The 24,188-nt window shown below is 44.9% G+C and overlaps 1 protein-coding gene across 3 annotated transcripts in view; it reads right to left on the reverse strand.

Annotated features, from left to right (window-relative positions):
• LOC147891305 (E3 ubiquitin-protein ligase) overlaps positions 1 to 23,804 on the reverse strand; it is a 35,448-nt gene extending 11,644 nt beyond the window's left edge. For all 3 annotated transcript variants that reach the window (XR_015542624.1, XM_087389774.1, XM_087389773.1), the window contains exons 1-3: positions 23,647 to 23,804; positions 21,720 to 21,792; positions 21,458 to 21,588 (exon numbers count right to left, since the gene is read on the reverse strand). Coding sequence is in view for 2 of the 3 variants with exons in the window: in XM_087389774.1 (XP_087245900.1) it covers positions 21,458 to 21,588 (131 nt within the window). In the remaining variant the exon portion in view is untranslated. The remainder of the gene's footprint in view (positions 1 to 21,457; positions 21,589 to 21,719; positions 21,793 to 23,646) is intronic.
• Positions 23,805 to 24,188: the final 384 nt, after the last annotated feature.

Consider the following 24,188-nt stretch of genomic DNA (forward strand, 5'->3'; position numbering starts at 1 on the left):
ATTCTCAAGATAGAGAGAAATTTCAGTTTCTAGATGCTTTCAAAAATTGTTTTTGAGATTCTTTGCCATGGGAGCTACCTCTCGAGTGACTCGAAGATCACACCATTGAGCTCATTCCAGGAAGTGAGCCCCCAAATCGTCCACCCCATTGGGTGAGTGCAACCCAGAGCAAGGAGATCATGACACAAGTATCGGATTTGCTGTCCGGAAGACTCATCCGATCTAGTTCTTCTCCTTTTTGTTCCCCAGTGGATGGGTCATATCGAATATGTGTAGACTACAGAGCTCTCAACAAGATGACCCGTAAGAGCAGGTTCCCGGTTCCTCGAATAGATGCCATTCTAGATAGGTTGAAAGGGGCCACAATTTTCAGCAGGATTGAGTTGAAGAGTGGATATCATCAAATAAGATCCATCCTCAAGACATCCACAAGAAAGCCTTTCGGACAAGGTTTGGCTTATATGAGTTATTGGTCATGCCTTTTGGGTCGATAAATGCACCAGCCACATTCAATTGAACGATGGATTGGATTTTCAGGTCCTACAAGCATTTTACAAGTACTTTCTTTGATGATATTCTAATATTTTCCAGCTTTAAAGAAGAACATAGGAGGAATCTTGCCACAGTGTTCCTAGAACTTCGGAATAATAAACTCTACATTAACAATCGCAGCGGCCTTACTGACATGTCGAAAGGGACGGACAACGAAGTCGAAGTAGAAGTCGGATGGGTCTAGCGTAAGAAGGCTATGCATCTCGGAGCGTTTGTGAGAAGGCACGCCAGGAATGCAGTCAATGAGAGCTAAATTTTCTGCAGGCACAGTCATGCGTATTCTCTCTCTCTCTCTCTCTCATTCGTGTCTCGCTCGCTCTTCGAAATATGTTTAAGCATTGTGCATCTAATAAAGACCTGCGGGGTGATATCCTTGGCCCACGGTGAGGTGGCACACAAAGCTTGCAGCGGACTGGGAGCAGAACGCGATGTGCGGGATGCCAAACTGGTTGGCAAGGTTCTGTGCGAAGGGCATGCGGACGTCGGCAAGGAAGAAAGTGAGAGGGAGTTGTGGGTTGCGCAAGTAACAACTCTAAAGACTTCTGGCGGAGGTTCCTTGAGCGGAGATCCCCATCCCCTCTCACGGACACCAAAACCTAGCACTCCTACGTATGCACACTATATGACGTCCCTAACCAGCCAGCACTTGATCTCTCACGTGTACCACGCCCCACTTCATGCACACTTTTCATAGCCGGTGGTGTCAAACACACACCTTCGTACAAATTTCTGTCGTGGAAAGCTGTTTCAATCATCGGTTACCACGTGTCAGCTCACAAACAGACTGACAATCCCATGTTGTCAAATTTGCACAATTTTGGCATCGATGTGTTCGGAATTCTCTCCTGATTATTATCTACATCATGATGTTTCAGTGGAGAAATGAAGAAGTCTTCTTGATCCACATAACTCTGTACATGAAGACGGAGCTTCCCTATCAAGGGAGTGACTGGCACAGGGTTCCCACAGAACATCTGGTCGGCATCCAGAGCCCTGCCCAACTCCTCTGTCTTTATTCCCAGCCGCAGGGCTAGATCCTCTGATATAAAGTTATCAGTAGCCCCTGGATCAAACAAAAATGGCCAGAACTTAGTTTAGTACATGAAGTACATAGTTTTTTGGTACTTTGCTCCTATTATAGGTGATTGATCAGATACTTTGCTGATATAGCAGCCCCATTGCATGATTCGACCAAGAAATTTGCAGTCTTCGGGTGTGGAGAGCGGCAAAGAATAGCTTTCAACACTCTCAAAGAAAAGTTAACAACTGAGCTAATCCCTTTTGATGCGGATTGTGATGCATGCAAAGAGTGTGGGGGGGAGTTGCTCTTCACTAGGATGGTCGTGTTGTGGCCTACGAGAGTCAGAGACTGCATGATGCTGAGAGGTATATGGATATTTATGAGAAAGAAATGCTGGCTGTAATTCATGCATGCCCTTACTATTTGGAAGCATTACCTTCTTGGAACTGATTTCATTGTCAAGATGGACCATCGGAGCCTCAGGTATTTCTTGACGCGCACTAAGCTAGCAGATGAGGTGGGCAAACTTCTTGTCCATGTTTCATTTTCAGATTGTCCATACTCCAGGAGGCCGAAACAGAGTAGCGGCGGATGCTTTATCTAGAAGGCACCTTGTGATCAATGTCACCATAGCCCATCATAGGGACCTCAAGGAAATGAAAAATCTTTTTTATCTGCAAGTTTCTGACTTTGGAGAGATCATGGGGAACATTCAACAAGGACAATCATCCATCGAGTACACACTTGGGGATGGGTACCTCATGAAAGATGATCACCTTTGTATGATCTAGAGCATGCAAACAAAAGGTTTGGAAGAATGTCACGCCCCTCCATATGCAAGTCATTTGGGTATTTTTTCTACTACCCAAGCTATGAGAGGTTCTTCTTTTAGCTAGGCATACGAAAGGATATCCGTAAGTTTGTGAGCGTCCGATACCATGGAGTAGCCCAGAGGGTGCCTCAAGATGTTCCAAATTTTGGACGCATCTATGGTTCAATTTGCAGCCAAGGAAGATCTCCTACTTCTTCTGGCTGGCCGCCCACGAAGGGTTGTCCATAGGTCCGTGGTTGAAGTAGATGCGGATGGAGGGGCAATGTCATTGCTGCTCTGCTGGATTTCTCGAGACGATCCCGCACTATCTCTGGAGCTGTCGCAACGCAGTGAGGATCTGCATGGGAGCCCTCAGGATCATGACCCATATCATGCAGAGCCTTCAGAGGGACTACACTTGGGGGACGGTGGTTTGGTTGACTCAGGGAGGACACGCATTCCAAATTGATGAGGTCTCTTAAACTTACCGGATACAGGGTTTGAGCATTCAGAGCATAGAGCTCCATGAGGCTGTCCCTCTTGATAACCCCGATCCTCACTCTCCTCGGGAGGATAGTGTGTGGGAGGTAGTAGCCAATATCACAGCATGGAACATCTGGATTGCTCACTGTAGTCTCATGATGGATGAGCATCTGTTTCCACCCTCTGCTACCTTGGTCGCCATCTAGCAAGATATCATCTACACCTTGCGCTCCACCTGGGAGCGTGGGACCCCGGGCTCTAGGGCAACTGCCGCGAGGCGCACTCGTTTCTGCAAGGCTTGACCTGCAGGAGTTTTCTACATTTTCACTCTACGAGGGATTCGCTGGTTGAATAGTCCCCCCACCTGGCTGTTAGCCCTTGTACTGAAGATCCCCTAGGCAGTGAGCTGGATTTCTTTAGAACATGCTGGTTTTTTCTTCTTTCAGCCTTCCAGTTTTTTCCATACTCAGCACCTTCGGGGCTGCTATTTTGTATGAAGTCTTTCAAGCATTAATACGAGGTTCCTTTCTTTGCCAAAAAAAAAAAAAAAAACCACTAGTGCATGACCCAGGCATATGTATGTTTTGAGTGGGCATATAATTTTTTATGCATACCAGCCTAGAGAAAACTTTGAAAGGATACATGTTTCAAAAAAATTCCAAACATTTGAAATCATTTCCAAATGTCATGTTTCAAAACATAAGGCAACTATGGTACATAGGTAGGTAACGTATATGTATGTATGTATGTATGTATGTATGCATGCATGTATGCATCTGTGTGTGCATGTGTGATTGTGTATATATAAATAAATGTGTACTTAATACTTATGCATAGGCATGCGCAAGTTCATGGACAAAAGTTAGGTAGGTATGTAAATATGGACATCCCTCTAAGCATACCATAGGTAGGTAAGTATGTTCTTGCATGTTATGCATGCATGTAGGCTTCTTGAAAATGAAACAAAATGCTTCAAGTCACTCCCCAAAAAGATTAATCCTAATGCAAGGAAGCAAACAACAAGCTGAAGGAACTGAAGTATACTTGCAAATGGATAGTGAGAAAGTAAAAATGGTGGCCTATGGGAAGCCCGGAGAGAGAATAAAACTGCCGCTCCTGCTCCCATCTCTGCCCCCCCCCCGGCCTCAGCTCTCCACCACCATAGCTCCTCCCGCGCTTCTCACCTCTCCTTCCACCCCTGACCCCTCCTCTCGCCCTTCTCCAGCTCCTCTCCTCCACCTATACCTCGCCAAATGCAGCTGTCGCAGCCCATGTGGCTGGGATGAGGTGCCAAAGGCACTCACATGCCTTCAAGGCTCCCTGTCAACTCCTTAGCCAGCCTGCGCTGGCCTGTGGAGTTCCCCCCTGTAATTCGCAATTCATTTGAAGGCACTTTGGCGCTGGGATCCCGTGGGTTTACTCACGAGCCTGCTCACACCTTCCCAGAGGTCGCATTGCAGGTGGTGGCTCTTTTTTAGGTGGCCTGGGGGCCCTTGGCTGCTCCAAGCTTCTCCTTCTGCACTTGGATTGGAGGGTAGGCTCTCTCTTGAGCCTGGCAGCCCTTTTCTTGGTAATTTTGCGCAGAAACTTATTGAGTCTTTTGCAGCTCACGGTTCCTTTCTTGGTGTGGCAATATATTCTAGTTCATGTGGCATCTAAGTGATCAGATCCTCGAGTTGTACAAGTCCATACTCAGAGACTAAATTATCTCCTGCACCCGACTTCTCTTTCAGTCTGCTGACATGAAAGGTTGGATGTACGCGAACTCCATCAAGTAAATACAACTTGTAAGCCATTTCATTGACCTTTTTAAAGATCAAGAATGGAGCATAAAAGCATGAAGATATTGTATACGCCTGACCAGTACGCATTACTTGAGAACCTTCAGGGATCTTCGAGTAAACCCATTGGCCCTTTCAGAAAACCTTAAGTGACCTTCTTTATAAAACTACACCCTGTCTTAAGCACTTTTTATGCTTTCTGTTGCAAACTAAAACATATCTTGTTGCTGTTTAGAACCAAACAGCAACAGGGCCAACCTTGACACTCTGCAAGCCAACTACCCGTGCGGCTTTAGGCTGGTATCCATGTTAGAAAAGTAGAGGTAGCTTGCTTGCTTAAGGCCAACAATACTCCGCAGCAGAAGATTCACCCCGAGATCACAAGGTACTACAACTCAAATAAATGTGCTTTATTTAAACATAAGAAGCAATTCAGATCTGAAAGAGTACTCATATGTATAGAAGTCTATAGATGAATCTCAAGTACAAAATCTTGCCAACATATGTACCAACACTTCTAGAAACAATCCCTGACGTAAGGCACCAAAACAAGGCTCTGTTTTGCCCTCTGTAGAAATTCATCCTCTCTGCCACATGCCTCTATGACAGGCTTCAGTAGCTGCCCAAGGCAGACGCACTACTGCAAAAGTTCTGCTCCGAACGCTTCTGCCCTGCAAGAACACTCCTGTGTATATGGTACTGCTGATGTAGACCTCTAGGTTCACTTTTGCATTCCTGTCCTCCACAATGCTCTCAACCAAGGTGCTGGTCTGCAGACTGGAGTGTCCAAAGGATGCTCAGTTCTACCACCAATGAATGCTTCAAAAGATCCCAGGGGAAGGCCTTAGATAGGCCTTGATAAGACAGACTGGCCGACCAGTGCGTCAGCAAACCATTTCTACCCTTGCTGCCAACCTGCCAGGCCTTCTCCCCCAACCTGGTCTGCTCTCTGTTGCCAACCTGGAAGGCGCCTGTTTGTAGAGCCTTTACTGGCCCACCTAAGCAGCAGTCTACCAACCTGGGGCCAGGCCTATAAATGGCCCCAAATTCCACACTGTATGCTGCTGTCAGCATGCCTCTGCTCCACCGACCCGCTGTACAGCCCTGCTGACACAGCACCTGTATAGTGTATGGCCTGCACCAGCCTCTCTCTCTTGCTGCAGGTGTGCGCACTGATGCAACCCATGTGTACCTGCTGTACATGCTGCTGTACCAGCCCAGGTACCTCCATGCTCTTGTCCTAACAGTAGATCTAGGAAATTGTTGGAATGGTCACCTCCCCATCTGTAAGCCCCCATATGAGCAGAGCATGGGGGAGGGAGACCTAGGGCAGTACCCCACAGAAAAAGAGAGGAAGGGGCTGCCACATGGACAGCATCATGGCTGTCATGAGGGCAGCACACCTAGAGGAGACCCGGGACAGGTGGCGCAACTGTACGGAGCAGTACGGAGGGTGTGCAGATCCGGGACAGGTGGCACGCAGCTGTACGGAGAAGTATGGGGCTGGATGAGGCCTAGAGGAGCAGCAAAAGAGGCTGCCATGAGGCAGGGACCTGCCTTTATATAGGCTGGGCCCTTGCCTTGATTAGAGGGCCAAGGCCCTAGAAGAGTGGGCCCAAAAGGCCCCAGGTTGTGAGCCCTTATAGGGCTGGAGTCTGGACCAGCCACAGACTGGTCAGCCAGTTTGCTGCAGGCTGGTCGGTTTTTGTCAGCCCCCTTGGGGCCTAAAAAAGGAGGGCCTCCAGCCCTCATTCATTATCACTTGGAGCAGCAATTCAGGGAGCAGAAAGAGCAGCAGAACAGCCACGTGTGGGCCTCTATCCAGGAGGATTCAAGTGGGCTGTAGAGCTGCAGACCTAGCTCAGAGTGATGCCCACCTAGGCTGGTGCAAAGACACCAAGGTGGAAGGGATTTGGACGGATAGTCTACAGAAGCTCGAGGTGGAGCACGCGAACTCGAGTCTAGAGATAGCCAGCAGATAGGAGAAGTACCTTGTGGTAAGATCAGAGTACCACACCATTGGTGGGACTGGATCTATCTCTTTTGTATTGTGTCCATAGCTTTGGACGGAGATATGGCTTCTCTATCTGGCTGGTTCATTGTCTATTGATGAGTCTGCACATCTATTGTATGCACGTAAGTTAAGAAGTTTGTGATTCCACACCCCACACCACACTGTGTGAGCTCCTGGGCTATTCTATCAGTCTTCCGCTGTGCGTACCCTCTGTTGGGTCATTTCTAACAGAAAGCTCAGCTTATTTGGGAGCTCATAGGTGGCTATTTCTCCGACTATCCATACACATCAGCATGAATGGACTGATACGGGTGGCTGAATCCTTAGCACTTTAATAAACTTTCTCTTTCTTTCTTTATTTCTTTCTTCCTATTGTAGGCAAGCTCCAATATAAGAAGATACTCTTCGCAATCAAAGAAGCGAGTGGGGTAGGTGAATCTGCGTGTATCCTGGTGGGTCAATGAAACCCTCCGCTGTGATATGTAAGAAGTGATCTCTATAGAAGCTAAGCTTCACTAGGAGTTCACTCGGTCCCAACCAGGTCCGAAATGTGTGTAGCTGTAGTAGATCCTCACGGATAACCTGGTTGACCTCGAGTGATAAGAGGGGAGAAAACGGAGCATCCATGCTGTACTGGAAGGGAGGTAGTCTATCCATGTGAAGCCCCAATCACTCAAACCATCTCTCTGTATGTGCATACCAGCACCTCTAGTCTCCTCCTGAAGCAAGTGCCATAGAAGAGGATAGAGCTATCCATGGTAGCCTGCTACGCCCCGAGGTATAATCCCATATTCCCTAACTCTGTACCGATACGTGATGACCTGAAATGCAGCATCTAGCTGTAAAGGTGTGACCCAAACTCAGCCTGAATGATCTAGTGAGGAACAGATGACTTACCACGAATCATCCGTGATAACATGAGAACCTGTAGCCGCTTCACACGGGCCCACTCTGTATCCGACAAGTCTAGCCCCCAACAAGGGCTGCCGTACATCCCCGCTGGGTGAACCAAGGAGTCAAAAAGCAACCCCTTGGTGCGTGGATTCTGAAAGTGCGAGCGGAAGCACTAGTCTTGCCAATGAAGCATACCCTCTACTCAAGCGTGCCTGCATCGCGGGTCTCGTAGTCACGCTGGGTCCAGAGAAGATAACCCCAAGATAAGTGTATGATGAAACTATCTCAACAGATGACCCCGCAAATGTGAACTGCTCCTGATGCATGATGGCTCGAGATGTATTGAAGATCATGACCTTGGTTTTACCTAGGTTGAAGAGAATTGTGAGGATGCCCACAAGGAACTAGGATTAGTCCAAGAACTATAATGCATGCATTTGACTAACCTTTAATGAGTTAAAGTGTTTGGGTAATGTTTATTGAATGTGTAGGACCAAGAAGAGTGCAAAAAGGCTTTGGCCAAAATTCAAGGGGCAAGTGCCAAAAAGTAGCTCCCACAAGAGCCAAAGACTAAGAATCCGTGATGTCCCACTTTGTGGTGGCTCCACAAGGATAAAAAGATCATAAAATGCACCCCACTTGGAGGAAAGCACTTTGTCTACGGAGAAAAGCAGTAAAAACAGCCTATTTTAGGCTAGAAAAGCAAGTCTAGCTGTTGGAAAAGCACAAGCTGGGCGTAGATTATAAAGAAGCCCCCAAGGTCTAAGTGGTATTGAGAATTGTTCTCAGCCCCATGCTCTTTCTGCGAGCTAGTCGTACAAAGTTATTTCCATTGCAATCAAGCCCCGGGGGGTGGGGGGGGGGGGGGGGGGGGGGGGGTCCAGCCGTCATTTCTAGGCCCTAGTGCTGTGTTCTCTCGTCCTCGAAATTTCCAGCCACCTAGCAAAGAATTCCTTCAAGTGCGATTTGTTTTAGAGTGCTGCGGATGGGTTCTTGATGCTGCGATTTGATCTCCAGCCACATGTGATCACCTTTCTGAAGTACGAATTAGCCAGAGAGTTGCGATTTGTTTTTGAAAGCTGGGTTTGAGCTTTGGTTTAAGGTTTCAAACGCAGTCTTATAGACATCTTTCTCAAATATCCTTATATAATAATAGCGCATTCTTAAATCAATCTTCATGAAATAAGGCTCAACTCCCCAAGAGAATATAAAGTCTTATCGCCGTTGTCCTTGGATGCTAGAGGATCGATGTGATTGCCAACCTTTTGAAGTGGTTCCTAAGTTCACTCATTTCCACGCTTGAGGCACAATGATAAAGATTGATTATGCAAACTATGCCACCTTGAGCTCCATGCTGTATTATCTCATTCCCAACGGGGGAAGTTGTGCAGTCTTATATTGCTTTGCTCCTTATTGACGCATTAAGTTTCTAGGCTGCTTCTTGGCCTACCCTATGAAAGCGAGGGATGCTATGTCTCGTATCTTGTTTGAGTGTCATGACAGTCCCAATGCTGGTCACCTCAGGATACAAAGAAGTTTGGATCTATTCAAAGGGACCTTCTTTTGGCCCACGCTTAAGGTTGATGCTGAATTGTATGCTCGAACTGGTCAATAGTGTCAAGTCAATGAACTTGAGTGCTTGAGACGTGGAGGCCTACTGCGTCCTTTGAGATGCTTGAAAAGCAATGGCATAGTATTTCCGCGGATTTTGTGGTAGGATTATCCCGAATCTCTCGTGGGATTAATGCAATTTTTCTGATCGTGGATAGGCTCACCAAATTGCTTTGGTTCATACCTATGAGAAAAAATATTTCAGACTTGATTTATTTAGCCTGTATGGCTTGCTGACTGAAATAGTCAGTGGCAGAGATGCTAAGTTTAATGGGTGTTTTTGGAGAGATATATTCACGGCATTGGACACTCAGCTCAGCATCAGTTTGGATGGTCATCCTGGATTAGATGGACAGACTTGAGAGGGTCAATCAGACTATGGAAGATATGCTGAGAGCTTATATCGAGGATCTCTCTTGGGCAGCAGTTCCGGGTCTCTTCACATAGACTTCGCATCGAGGGCGGCAGAGCAAAGCGACTACCCAGGGAGAGGCACGTATGCACACTGTGTGGCATGTAGGAGGTTGAGACAGAGGAGCATTTCATCTTCAGGTGTCCTGTGTACTATGAGATCCGAGGGCGTTTCCACTGCCTCTTCAGGGATAGTTATGGGATTTTGGCATGTTTCATCTCCTACCCAGACCAGCGGTGTTTGGCAGGTTTCATTCATGAGGCACTTAGACACCGTGAGAGGATACTCTAAGCACAAAGACAGGAGCAAACTTCTTCCTCGGCTGATCCCTCTCAGAGCTCTATCACGGAGTTCTTTCAGCTAGATCACATGGACCCCCACGAGACGAGGCCTCAACATGACCGTGACCCGGAGCCTGTGACCTGACACCTCAGACAGAGTGTCGACACACAGATCACACTTGGGGACATCCCCTCCTTGTTTAGAGTCGGAGCCCAACCGACGGGGGTCATAGTAGCCCTGGTCAGACGCAGAGCTACAACCAAGAGATGTGCCAGGACCGCACCTCTGAGTGGCCGACAACACTCTATTGCCGACTTCATGCCTCCACTGCCTCATCCATCCTGATATCTTGCTGCTACCGATGATGATGATGATATTGATGACAATGCTGAGATTGATATATAGTCGACCATCGACATGACTATGTTGTACTTAGGACTTAGTACTGCCATTCTGCATTTTTGCATTTTGCATTGGTATGGACGCTCATTTAGTAGCTCCACTACCACAGCTTGTTGTATCAGGATTTTCACAGTCCCATAGACCCATCGGTCTGTCGAAGACTTTAATAAACTTTCTTTCTTTCTTTCTTTCTTTTATCAATGCAAAGCAAAGTAAATAAAACTTATTCTAGTTAACCAAGGTCAACTTTCTCTAACCAAAGTCAACACCAGATGGTGACATCTCCTTTGCTTCTAATCAGTTGCCCTCAACTAAAAAGCTTCTTGATACATTTGTAAAACTTGAGGATACTCAAAAAATAACTCCTCATTTATCCACTTGGCATCGAGTGCCGAATAGTTCTTGAACTTCAGAAGCTACCTGCAAGTAACCTTGCCCCTGGGTCCCTTTTTCTTTATGTGACATACAATCTGTTCTAGTTGGATAATCTCCTCCATTTCTTCCTCTTCTAGTAGTTCTTCTTAAACTGGTTCTGTGGGTTCTAGAACTTGGTACTTCTTTAAAAGACTCACCTGAAAAGCAATGTGAATCTTCCAAGTGTCTAGTAGCTCTAGTCGATATGCGAATTCATTTATGGGTTCACTAACATGGAATGGCCCATAGTATCTAGGAGACAACTTTGTATATACCTTTTCTTTTCCTTTCATCTTTCTACGTCTGGCTTTCTCGAATTTGAGAGTACCCAATCTCCTTCTTGGAAGTTACCTCCTATGCTTAGCTACAGCTCTTTTTTGCTTTTCTTGTGACCTTTCAATCGTTCTCTGAACCAAATAGAAGGCTGTATCGAGGTCCCAAACATGCTGATCAGCAGCCAATATCTCATCATTGGTCTGCAGAATAGGTCGTAAAATATGTTACGTCAAACGGGGCTTTTCTTGTGGAGTTAGGAGTGTTATTGTTGTAAGCAAATTCCACTAGTGGGAGGTACTTTTCCCACTCAAATTTCTGTTCGGACACATAACATTTTAAAAGGTCTAACACCATGGAATTACCTTATACCTTTGTAAGACTAGAACAAATCCAATCATACAAATTTAGATTTTTTGTTGTGCTACACACAAAAAAAGAGGTAAACAAAAACTTTTATGAAAAACAAAAGGAGGACATACTTAGCAAGCAAAGCAACACTTATGTCATCATCACTGCCCAAGCATAAGCAACTATACTGGGTTTCTAAAGTCCCGCGGAGTCTCTTGGGCAAACCTAGTGCTTACTAAAACACGTCAAATAAACAAAAGAGAAAGAACACAAGAAATAAAGAAGAAAGGAAGAAGGTGACTAAGCAAAAATAAACAAGCAAGTCAAGAAACAAAATCTTCCAAAAGACTAGAATTAACGCTCTCTCTCTCTCTCTCTCTCTCACACACACACACACACTCACTCTCACTCTTATTTAAAACATAAAAAGCTGAAAGGACCTATACCCAGATGAATCCGAAAACATTCCCAAACTCATCCTCTAAAAACACAACATAGTGCAGTTTCAATCTCATGATAGTCACTCATAAGATTGAAAACCATAAACTCCATCACGCATGGCAGGGACTAGCTACTATGACATCCCCATTGACGTCATCAGCGCCAACAATGGGTGTAGACCACCGTATAAAAATATGCTCTCACACATACAAATCCACACACCCACACATACTTGAGCATCCATTTATACAAAGTCTTCGATTGAGTTTCTGTCGACACTCCAGAGGTGAAGGACAGACTCAGCCATGACAAAGGCTAGCACCAAAGGAGAAGGCTAATCAAAAAGTAGTCCAATATCTCTTCATTCAAGCTAAATCTGCTTGTGAAGTCTAAACTATTTCATTTTAGTCTCTCCAAAACGAGCATCTAAATCTAGCTGATAGGGCAACGCACCATTTAAGAAAGATAGAATTATCGCAATACCAGCAAGCCGCAACTTGGACAAAAACTTGACCGTCTATCTGAGGGTGAAAGCAAGAGGAGAACTCCAATTTTGTACCCATATTATCAAAAAGTTATCTCCAAAATAAACTGGTCATTCTTGAGTCTCGGTCACTTATTATCGATTTAGGCATCCCATGGTGCTTGAAAATCTGTGCCATAAACTTGGCCATATGGTCCGCCTTGATAGTCTTCCTGAGTGCAATGAACAGGGCTTGCTTATTAAACCTGTTAATTATAGTCCAAATCCATCATTCCTGTTCTTTGATCGTGGAAGATCAAAATAAAATTCCATAGCAATAGATGAAGACAAAAGCCGATGCGATGTGTGATGAAGGAATGGTTGGAGTGGCTTTTGGTTATATGATGCAACCAACTATCCGAGGATTTGGAACCAGAAAAGGTGCATATACTATATGGATAGCTTCCCAGATCTCAAAACAGAGTCGAATCTTCAACAAAGAGTTGCAACAAAGTTCTGGGACTGCCTGTAGATCAAATCGCAAATTGCTTTGTTCACAATTTTATGGTGAGTCGATTGGCTAGAGCAAGCTGAGCTGATTTTGAAATCAATCTAGAAGCTTTTGGGCTGGGATATTGGTGTTGAAACTGTCTTATCCTAAATCACTGCTGTCAGCAAGGAAAGTGACCCTAAGCTCTGATACCACTAAAACCTTAAACCAAACCTCAAACCTAGCTTTCAAAAACAAACTGCAGCTCTCTGGCTAATTTGCACTTCCGAAAGGTGACCACAAATGGCTAGAGATCAAATCGTAGCATCAAGAACCCATCCGTAGCACTCTCGAACAAATCGCACTCGAAGGAATTCTTTGTCAAGTGGCTGGAAATCTCATACATCACTATTCGGGTAAAGGCTCTATGGCCACCCAAGTGCAGTTAAGTACACTTAGTACTTTATTTGTTAAGTACACTAAGTACACCGTACTTAGTGTTGTAACCTTATCCTTTCATATAAAAGGTTGACTGTGTGCTAGGGGAGGTACACATATACATTTTATCCCCACACTTCTTGTGTCTTATCCTGCTTGTGTGTGTCGGTGTGCTCCCTACTCTCCCCTTCCACAACTGGTATCAGAGCCTTGCATCCAATCCTCACCAGCCCACTCAAAGTGGTGGAGGAGGAGGACCAGCTTAGGCTGTCCCGTGACCCCTTCTTCCTCGTCCATCTGCTGCTTCACTGTGTCATCGCCAGCCTTGCACAGGCCCCTACCAGCCTCGTCGATGAGCCATCGCTAGGCACAGCCATCGCTAGGCAGCGGCGACAGCAGTGGCAGCCTGCAGACAGCGCCGTCAGCGCGCCTTTTAGCGTAGCCTTTGAGGCCGTTCGTCGCCAAGGCCAAGGCCACCGGCGACGCCAGCCAGGGCCAAGGCCACCAGCGACGCCATCGGCGCAACCAGCAGCTACCAGCGACGCCAGCGGCCAGCAGCCACCAGCGACGCCACCAGCGCCATAGGCGCCAGCAACGGCGCTACCAACGCCCCAGGCGGCACCAGCAAATCTGCCATTAGCGCCACGAGTGGCCACAGGTACATGTCCTCGCCATCGCCATCGCCGGAGAGCTCGGAGACCTTCACGATCGTAGAGCAGCCTGCTTCACCCGTTTTTTTTTTGTTCCTTCAGTTGTCAGTGAGGTAGATCTGCAGATCTATGCCTCCTATGTGAGAGAAATTCTCATTTTTTGAATTGTGGAATCAAGGGGCTTTTGTAGCCACAGCCAAGCATTGGCTTATACACGCACTTATTTGCGTATATCCTCCTGATTGGAGTTGATTTGTGCAAGGATTTGATGCATTTTATGACTTACGGGACAGTGGCAGATGCGTATGAATTGGGGCTTTTGACATTGTTATGCATATCAGTGTTGGGGGAAACACCTAGATGCTTTATGTGATCAGTGGAGCTTTGGGAAAGCGGTGTATGCACTAAAATCTTCAAAATTGGCTTCTAGTCAAGGGGCTTTTGCCTCATTCAAGTTCTAAACTGTGTAACACAGTTATAGAGGCAAGAGAAAGTCTAATTCTGACAGTTTTGGACAGTTATACAGTCAATTTCTGTTGCTGTACTAGAAAGTACAGTCGGGTACTGTCCGGAGTCAATTTTTGGACTGTAAACAGTCATTTTACTGAAGTTTAAAGTGCATAAAACAGTGCTGTTTTCACTGTTACAGCAGGGACATACATTGTGTCAAATCAAGGTACTGCTGTACTGTACTACAGAGCATCAATTAATGCATTAAGTATTGCTTTTCTGGATCTGCAGCCGGCAGGAAACAGACAGTATTTACTGTTAAGTGGGAGAAAATTGCAGGAATTAACTTTTGAGCACAACTACAAGTGCATCTGTGCACTTAGTTTGCAGGGAGTCAGGCACCCAAGTGTGGGTTATATTTCTTGCTGATTGTAATGGCTTCATCCTCAGAATCTTCTCTTCTCAATATTAAAAAGTTGCAGGGTGCTGCTAACTACCCAATGTGGAAAAAGATGGTCCTGAATGTGCTAATTCTCAGGCAGTTTCATTCTCCTATTATACACAAAGGTGTGAAGCCCACTGGCACATCTGATGATGCTTGGGCACTAGCTGATCTGTCAGCAAAGTCCATAATTGAATTGTCACTCCATGAGAGTGTTGTTTGGAATGTGGATGGTGAAAAAACAGCCTGGGGTGTGTGGAAAAAGCTACAGGACACATATGAGCAGCAGAGTGTAGCCACAAAGATATATTGGCTGCGCAAGTTCTTCAATCTGAAGATGAAGGAAGGGACCTCCATGGATGCACATCTCAATGAGTTTAATTCAATTGTCACTCAACTTGCAAATCAAAAATATGTGGTGGATGAGGAAACCAAGGGTATGGCACTCTTGATTTCTCTTCCTGAAAGTTGGGATACATTCACCACAGCTGTAACAAATGCAAACACTTTCATAAGTTTTTTAGATATCACAGGGCTGATTTTGCAAGAAGAGCAGAAGCTAAAAGCTCAAGATGCAATAAAGCCTAACAATGCCTTAAATGCAAGGGGGAGAAGTCAGCAAAGAGGCAAATCTCAGGAAAGGGGAAAAGGGAGGAGCAAGTCCCGCTCCAACAAAGATAAGGCTCACAGTCCTTCCGACTCCTTGGTTTGATACGCCTTGAAAGTTGAGCTAACCAGTGACCACCCATGACTCCAGACTTGTATAGAGTCGAATCTCCAACTTGAGCTTTGAATCTTGAAAGGGATTTCTTCCAGTTGATGTAGAAAAGTTCACAGGTCATGAATCACAAGCAGAAGGCTAGTACGCAATCGGCATTGGGCAATGGGCATAGAGAATGGATGTGACAGCATGAGCAGACTCCAAAGTCCACACTCCAAAGTTTCAATGAGAAAGAAGACTTTGGGTTTAGGAACTTCTTATTGAGGTAAATATATATTGCCATCGGACTTTCAATCAACCAAATGCATGCTCCACAACAATTGCAGATGGAGGATGAATAGAAGTTGAACTTGCATTGCAGGTCTGTGTTAGGGGTATCATACAGATTGATAAACCATGTAAGTGCGTATACACCATCCCCAAGGATGTAGTCTCGAATGAGTGCTACTACTGTGGCAAAAAGGGACATACTAAAAAGCAGTGCTTTAAACTGAAAAATGATAAGAGAGACAAAGCCAAAAACACTGATGCGTCAGATGCAAAAGCAATTGTACCAGTAAGCAATGGCAAGAGCAGTGTGAAGATTGAAGAGCTTCATTCTACACACGGTTATGACAGTGAGGGAGAGGTTCTATTTCTCTCTACTTTGGATGCTCATTCTCTCCATGCAGGAGATTTCGCAGACATGCACTCTTGGATCATTGACTCAGGTGCCTCATTCCATGTTACACCTTACAAAGAATTGTTTGTAAGATATGCAGCAGGCAGTAATGGAGTCGTTTTTCTATTGTTGGTATTGGAGATGTCAGGCTTGTATTTGCTGATGGTACTCAGCTTATGCTTCACAATGTTAGGCATGTACCCGAAGTCAAGAAAAATCTGATTTCTACTGGCATGTTGGATGACGAAGGTTTTGTGACCAGCTTTGGTCATGGTTTCTGGAAGGTCACCAAAGGTGCCCTCGTTGTTGCCAGAGGCTCTAAGGTTGACACAATGTATACTCTTCATGCTAAAGTATGTAATCATGCTGATATTCATGCCACCGAGCTGCCGAATATTTCTATGTGGCATAGCCGGATGGGACATATGAGCATAAGTGGAATGGGACATATGAGCATAAGTGGAATGGAGCAATTGGCTCGCCTTGGCTACTTACCGTCTCTTAAATTTTCTGATTTAAAGTTTTGTGAGCACTGCATATATGGTAGACAGTTACAGTGTCCTCATAAAAGGAGATTAGGACATAAAGATGCTCAACTTGAACTTGTGCATACAGATGTGTGTGAGATGCCTAGTCCTTCACTTGGAGGTGCACGGTACTTTGTCACATTTATAGATGATTCCACAAGGAAGGTGTGGTTGTATCCTCTTCGATTGAAAAGTGATGTCTTTCCAGTGTTCCAGAAATGGCTTGCTATGGTTGAGAACCAAACAGGCAGAACACTGAAGGCTTTGCGGTCAAATAACGGTGGGGAGTATATGTCTAATGCATTCAATTCATTTTGTGATGCTAGAGGTATTAAAAGAGAACTCACTGCTCCTTACAGTCCATCGCAAAATGGCACTGCAGAGCGTATGAATAGAACCATACAGGAAAAGTCTCGCTCTATGATGTCACATGCTGCTTTACCTCATGGATTTTGGGCTGAAGCTGTAAAAACAGCAGTACATCTCATCAAAAGGTCACCAAATAAAAGACTAGATGGCAGAGTGCCAGAGGAGCTTTGGACAGGAAAACCTCCTTCCTATAAGGACTTGAGGGTCTTTGGCTGCACTGTGTACGTGCATATACGCAGAGAAGATCGCAGCAAGCTTGATCCTAAGTCTCTTAAATGCATTTTTCTTGGATATGGTGACAGTGGTGAGATGGGTTACCGCCTATGGGATCCTGTGAATAAGAAGCTAATACGCAGCAATGATGTCTTATTTAATGAGTCATGTATGTTTAAGGCAGCAGATAAGCCTTCTGATGCTTCAGAGGTTGACATTGATGACTCGGGACATCCTGTACAATTCAGGCAGGCTGCGAATCAGCCACAACAGCAGCGTAATCAGCCAATGCATGATGCTGCAGCAGGTCCAAATGGATAGCCCGCAGTGGCGGAAGATGTACTACGGGACATGCCACCTTTGGAAGACCTCCCAGGCATAATTATGCAGCCTGATCTACTAGAACAACAACCTGTTTTAGGTGAGCAGCAAGTTGGACAGCAAGACCAATGGATCCGAAGGTCCACTCGACAAATGAAACCGCCAGACAGATTTGTTCCAGGAGCAGATTTTATTATGCTTACAGATTGTGGAGAACCTTCCTGTTACAAGGAAGCTGTGCAAATGCATGATAAAAGGCTATGGGAACTAGCCATGAAGTCTGAAATGGACAGTCTCCATAAAAATGGTACTTGGGAATTGGTGCAGTTGCCTAAGGGCATGAAAGTACTGCCATGCAAGTGGGTGTATAATTGAAAGTCACACTTGGAGCTAAGCCAAGGTATAAAGCCAGGTTGGTTGCCAAGGGCTTTAAGCAGGAGTATGGTGTTGATTTTGATGAGATCTTTTCTCCAGTGGTTAAGATGACCACACTCAAGATTGTACTTGCTTTGGTTGCATGTGAGAATTTGGAATTATGCCAAATGGATGTGAAGACAGCCTTTCTTCACAGTGATCTTCATGAGGAGATCTACATGCAGCAACCAGAAGGATTTGCAGTCAAGGGCAAGGAGTCACTTGTATGCAAGCTTAAAAAGAGCCTTTACGGGCTGAAACAGGCACCAAGGGAATGGTATAAGAAATTTGATACCTTCATGAAGTCCCAAGGTTTCAGGAGAAGTGATGACGATCATTGCTTATATACCAAAAGGGCTGCAAATGGCAGCTTAATCATTCTCATTTTATATGTGGATGACATGCTTATTGCTGGTAGAGCTCGTAAGGAGCTTGATGACCTTAAGAAAAGATTGCATGAGGCCTTTGATATGAAGGACGTTGGTGATGCAAATCACATACTGGGAATGCGGATACGGAGAGACAGGGGACAGCGTTTGTTGTATTTGTCTCAGACCGAATATATTGGCAAAGTATTGCACAGGTTTCATATGGAGGGGGGAAAAACCCTTAGTTCTCCATTGCCTCCGTATGTGAAACTCAGTGCAATGGACAGCCCACACTCAGATGCTGATAGGGCTGAAATGGCCAAGATTCCGTATGCTTCAGCTTGTGGCAGTCTCATGTATGCCATGGTTGCTACCAGACCTGATATTGCGTTTGCAGTGGGAGTGGTTAGCAGGTATATGGCAAATCCAGGCAAGAAGCATTGGAATGCAGTGAAAGGTATCATGAGATACCTGAAGGGCACACAGGAGTTGTGCATATGCTTTGGCAAGCGAGATGCAAAGGTGCATGGTTATGTGGATTCAGATTTTGCTGGTCATCCCGATAACCGGAAGTCTACTACCGGTTATGTTTATACATTCACTGGAGGTGCAATGTCATGGATGTCAAGGATGCCGCAGTGCATAGCCTTGTCTACTACGGAAGCTGAATATATTGCAGCCACAGAGGCATGCAAGGAGGCCTTATGGTTATCTCGGCTAGTGGAAGATTTGGGCATTACAGGTGATATTCCATTGTTGCATTGTGACAGTCAGAGTGCTATTCAGTTGGCACACAATCTTGTCTTTCATGCAAAGACAAAGCACATTGATGTGAAGTATCACTTCATCAGGGAGGTGATAGATGATAAGCTGATTCAGCTTGTCAAGATTCACACAGATGATAATCCAGCAGATCTGTTGACAAAAGGCTTGCCTGCAGAGCGGTTTGCACATTGCCGACAGTTGATGGGTATAGGTTGAGCCTCATTTATTTTTACTTGAGGGCATATTGCCTTTAAGTGGGAGGTTGTTGGGGTAAAGGCTCTATGGCCACCCAAGTACAGTTAAGTACACTTAGTACTTTATTTGTTTAGTACACTAAGTACACCATACTTAGTGTTGTAACCTTATCCTTTCATATAAAAGGTTGACTGTGTGCTAGGGGAGGTACACACATACGTTTTATCCCCACACTTCTTGTGTCTTATCCTGCTTGTGTGTGTCGGTGTGCTCCCTACTCTCCCCTTCCACACATCACATGGAGAACTCAACGATCAGCCTGGAATACAATTTGCAATGAAGAGGGAGTGTGGGAAGGAGAGGAAGAGAGAAAACACAGCACTAGGGCCCAGAAGTAAGAGCTGGACCCACCCCAAGGACTTTATTGCAATAGAAATAACTTTGTGCAACTCGCTCACAGAGAGAGCATGAGGCTGAGAAAAACTCTCAATACTACATAGAGATCACGGGCTCTTCTTTCATAATCTTAGGCTTAGCTTGTGCTTTTCCAAATGCTAGACCTGCTTTTCTGGCCTAAAACAGGGTACTTTTTACAAAAGCTGGCTTTTACTACTTTTCTCCATAGACAAAGCGCTTTCCTCCAAGAGGGCCGCCTTTTATGGGCTTTTGATCCTTGAGGGCTCACCATAAAGTGGGGTGCCACTTATTCTTGGTCTTTGGCTCTTGTGCAACCTACTTTGCGGCACTTGCCCTTTGAATTTTTGGCCTTTTTGCACTCTTCTTGGTCCTTCACATTTAATAAACATTATCCAACACTTTAACCCATTAGAGGTTAGCCAAATGCATGCATTCTAGTTCTTGGACTAATCCTAGTCCCTTGTGGGCATCCCCACAGTTCTCTTTTACCAATGCAAATCAAAGTATATGAAACTTATTCTAGTTTAACTAAAGTCAACTTTCTTTAACCAAAGTCAATCTAATAAAGATTCCTCTTTATTTCTTGGAAGAAGCAACAATTGGTGACACATGATTCGGCCATTATGATTTCTTAGTGCTTCCATTTGGACGCCCCAACTTTCCAATAGATGATGAGCGATCTGTTTCATCCATATTTGAGAAAGTTTGTCGCCGTCTTTCTAGATGGCATCTTGATTTGTAGCTAGACTCTTTCAGAATCTTGATTTGTAGCTAGACTCTTTCAGAGAATGAACACCGTATGCAAATAGTGTTGTCCATACTTTCTAAAAGAGCAACTTTGCGCGAAAGAGAGCAAATGTGTATTTTTTAAAATGGGAACTCACATACGTTGGACGTCCTCTCGGTTGATGATGTACAAATTGACTATGGAAAGGTCAGGACGATATGTGAGAGGCCTTATTTTGGGAACAGTTACCAAAGTCAAATTCTTTCTTAGATTTGTGAATTTCTTCCCAACATTCATTTGGAATCATGCTCAGATAGCATTACCCTTATCAGTTATCTAAAGGGGTTAAAAAATATAAGTACCTCATAAATTGTAGCAAGTAGGTCAAATAGTATTCCCTCCGGAGCACATTTGAATGCCTAGGTCAAACATGATAGCAAATTTTGCCACTATTGGATTCTAGTTAAAGTTGATTGCAAGTACCAGTGCCCCTACACTCCTGTTATAGCAGGCCTCACAATGTAGGACATGTACAATCCAAAGCCATGTCACCACGGACCCTTACAGACTTCTCAGATATAGCTCTTCGATCTTTATACAAAAAGGAATTTAGGATACAAAGCGATCTCTGAACACGTAGGCTCATGCATGATCTAAGCCTTTTTAGGTGTATTTCTTCTTCAAACGAGCTTTGAGGCATTGATTCAACTTTCAACTAATTTTTCATGCATGGATGTTGATTTCATAACGGATTTTTCCGTTTTAAAATAGGTGAAATCCTAACGTACAAAGGTTTCATCCAAGGGGCTACTTTTAGGATTCGTAATGATTGTCATCCATACGTCTACATGTCCCTATAGATTAACACCTTTCCAGTTCAATAAAAATAGTTCATGCAGTTCGTTCAGCAGAGCTGACTTATCCATCAATATTCTATAATTGTATACAATACAAACTCACCTGCGTCTAGCTCAAGGGAAGATCAGCTTTAAACAATCTTTTAAAAATAAACATCAAAACTCAGAAACCAAGCATTGAAAGGCAGAAAATTCAGAAAAGAAATAATAACAATGATGATAAGCACCTGGATTTTGCCTTCACTTCACAAGATGGCTGCAGTGGTAATGGAGCAAAGCGACTACCTCGAAGTGCACGTCGCTCGTCCTCCGAAAGCGTATCAAGGGTAGAGGAATCACAAAGCTTGATCTTTTTCATCTATGGAAAAAGATAACAAAAGGTTAAAGTTTCAACCTAAATTATAAAGGCGCCAACTCAAAATTACGAAGTGCATTAAACATTGTCAACTTCACAAGATGGCTACAGTGGTAATGGAGCAAAGAGACTACCTCGAAGTGCACAACGCTCGTCCTCGGAAAGGGTATCAAGGGTAGAGGAATCACAAAACTTGATCTTTTTCATCTATGGAAAAAGATAACAAAAGGTTACAGTTTCAACCTAAAGTATGAAGGCACCAACTCAAAATTACGACGTGCATTATCATACTAAACATTGTCATGCTCAATAAGGCCAACTACTCTCATCTCATCCTAGGCTATTTTATTGATTTCTTTTTCGTTGCTCACCTTCTCATTGTTATTCCATGCCCCTTGCTTTATTTTTAAGAATTGCCATGACATTCTCTCCCTAAAAAGAGACATAAACAGATTTCCCTTTCAACAGAAAAGTCTTAAAGATTTTTGTCATGGACACCTGCAGCCCATGGCATGGCTGCCTAAGTGGCAGTTCTGCAGCCCAGTCACCACTGCCGCAGGTCTTAACAAGGACAGGCTGATGTCAACGTCTACGGCAGCTAATGTCAGTAGAACAAGCACACCTACACAATGCAAGTCGGCAGTACAGTATGGTAGTTGTACAAGGCTGTCATGACGATGAGCAAGAGGTGCAACATGTAAAGCAAGTCCAGATTGCCATGTGGCAGGTCCGGAGTCTGTGCTCCAACAGACTGGGTCAGCCCTCTTCCAGCCCTATCCCGATATAAAAAGGCATTTCCCTTCAATCCAGCATCCCCCAAAGCAGCAAAAACCCCAACAGCAAGAGCAGAAGCTGTAGACAGGCCTGCAGCAATTTGCACACCCCTCCAACAGTCGCAGTCGATGCAGCAGTGTTATGGTTGAGGGCCTACTTGAGAGTAACACTACACAGCGGATTAGGCTCAACCTCTCACTGATCTCTCTCGCATTGTTGGTGCACACCACTGAACCCACACTCAGAGAAATCAAGCAGAAGATAGAAGAAGAACGTAGATTTTATTCATCCACAAGGATGGGAAAAACACTCAGAGATGGCCAAAAAACATCCAGTAGAGAGCTGGATAAAACCACACTCAGGTGCAACTATATTGCTGAGATCCATAGGGAGCCTAGATGCTCAATCACTACTACCCTTGCCTTGCCTGGAAATAGGCTTTAGTGGGATTGATGGGAGTGTGCCAAAAGCCCCTTTTGATAGGGGTGGAGGGACTGGAAACCCCCCCAAAACAGAGCCACCTCACAAGGAGTCGGTATGATTTCCAGAGTAAAAGTTTAAGTTTAGAGGTATTTCAAATACATCCTTGCTCGCAACTACTATGCGGGCCTCATAAAAAGTGGTCTCCTAAACATAAGATAAACTTGCCCAATAGGGCTATCCATGATTCCTAGTCCCCCTCAAACTAAAGAAGAATCACCATCTACCACTCCAACCAGGCCCTAGTGAGTGTAATCCGATCCAGCACATCTAAACTTGCAAACAAGAGCCAAAGTTGTTCCACGAATCCACTATGGAAACACCGACACGATGCAAGTATCCGTAGCTAACAATGGCTAGTTCAACATGAGAGCTCTACTTACCACACACACACTCTCTCTCTCTCTCTTTAGAGCTTGGCTGACCACTACAGTCCCTTCGGCCTTTGTCGACAAATATAACAAATGTTTGGATTCTCCATTTGCGGTTACGAATTGTATGCCATCGCACTTGCCAGCAGCCTTTGCATTAAGTGAGCCCTCGGCATCGTCTCAGAACCAACGACACAGTCCTCAACACCTGTTTTAACGACATGGCACAAACAACTGAGCAGATACACAGTTTTGCTTGTAACGCCACGTCGTTTGCGTTATCTCCGGATCCAATGAGTGACAGTCTCGCTCTGGCTTCGCAGAGAGCAAAGCGAGCTCCGATGTTGAAACACTTCTACTGGCCTCAAAATGTAGCTAATCGGGAAAAACTGAGGGAAGTATAAGAGAGAGAGAGAGAGAGGCTGGGGGGACTGACCTGTTGCGTTCAAGCAATCTTGCAATGAATGATATGAGAAACGTGGACGTTCAATGGTATAATATTTTCACCGAACATGAAGCTATACACCACAGATTGTGTTTACTTTGGTCTCCAAAGAGAACAAGGTGAATGATATCTAATCATTCATAAGCCTTCCCAAGATCAACTAGAATGCTTGGCTAGTTGCTAGTATATGGGCCCACTACTAAGTATAAGGCTATTGTACGTAGTTAGAATGTGCCACATGGCTTAGTAGGATTTTAGAGTTTCATAAAACGCTCTAATGCTGGCCAAGTAAAAAAGCAAACAAAAAAAAATCCACTGAAAATGGTGTGGAGGAAGACCGGAGGAGATAAAGGGGAGCGTGAGGAGAGAGAGAGAGAGAGAGGGGGGGAAGGGAGGGGGGGGAGGGAGCGGGAGGGCGGGGAAGCGAGAAAAGGTGGAGATGGTGTGTAGGAAGACTTGAGGAGATAAAGAAGGGGAGATAGAGAGAGAGAGAGACAGAGAGAGAGAGAAAGTCAACCACTTTAAAGTCTGCA

The sequence above is a fragment of the Dipteris shenzhenensis genome, chromosome 18 (genome assembly GCF_047967505.1).
Source record: "Dipteris shenzhenensis isolate YYH24624 ecotype China chromosome 18, Dip_SZ_1.0, whole genome shotgun sequence".
Classification (NCBI taxonomy): Eukaryota; Viridiplantae; Streptophyta; class Polypodiopsida; order Gleicheniales; family Dipteridaceae; genus Dipteris; species Dipteris shenzhenensis.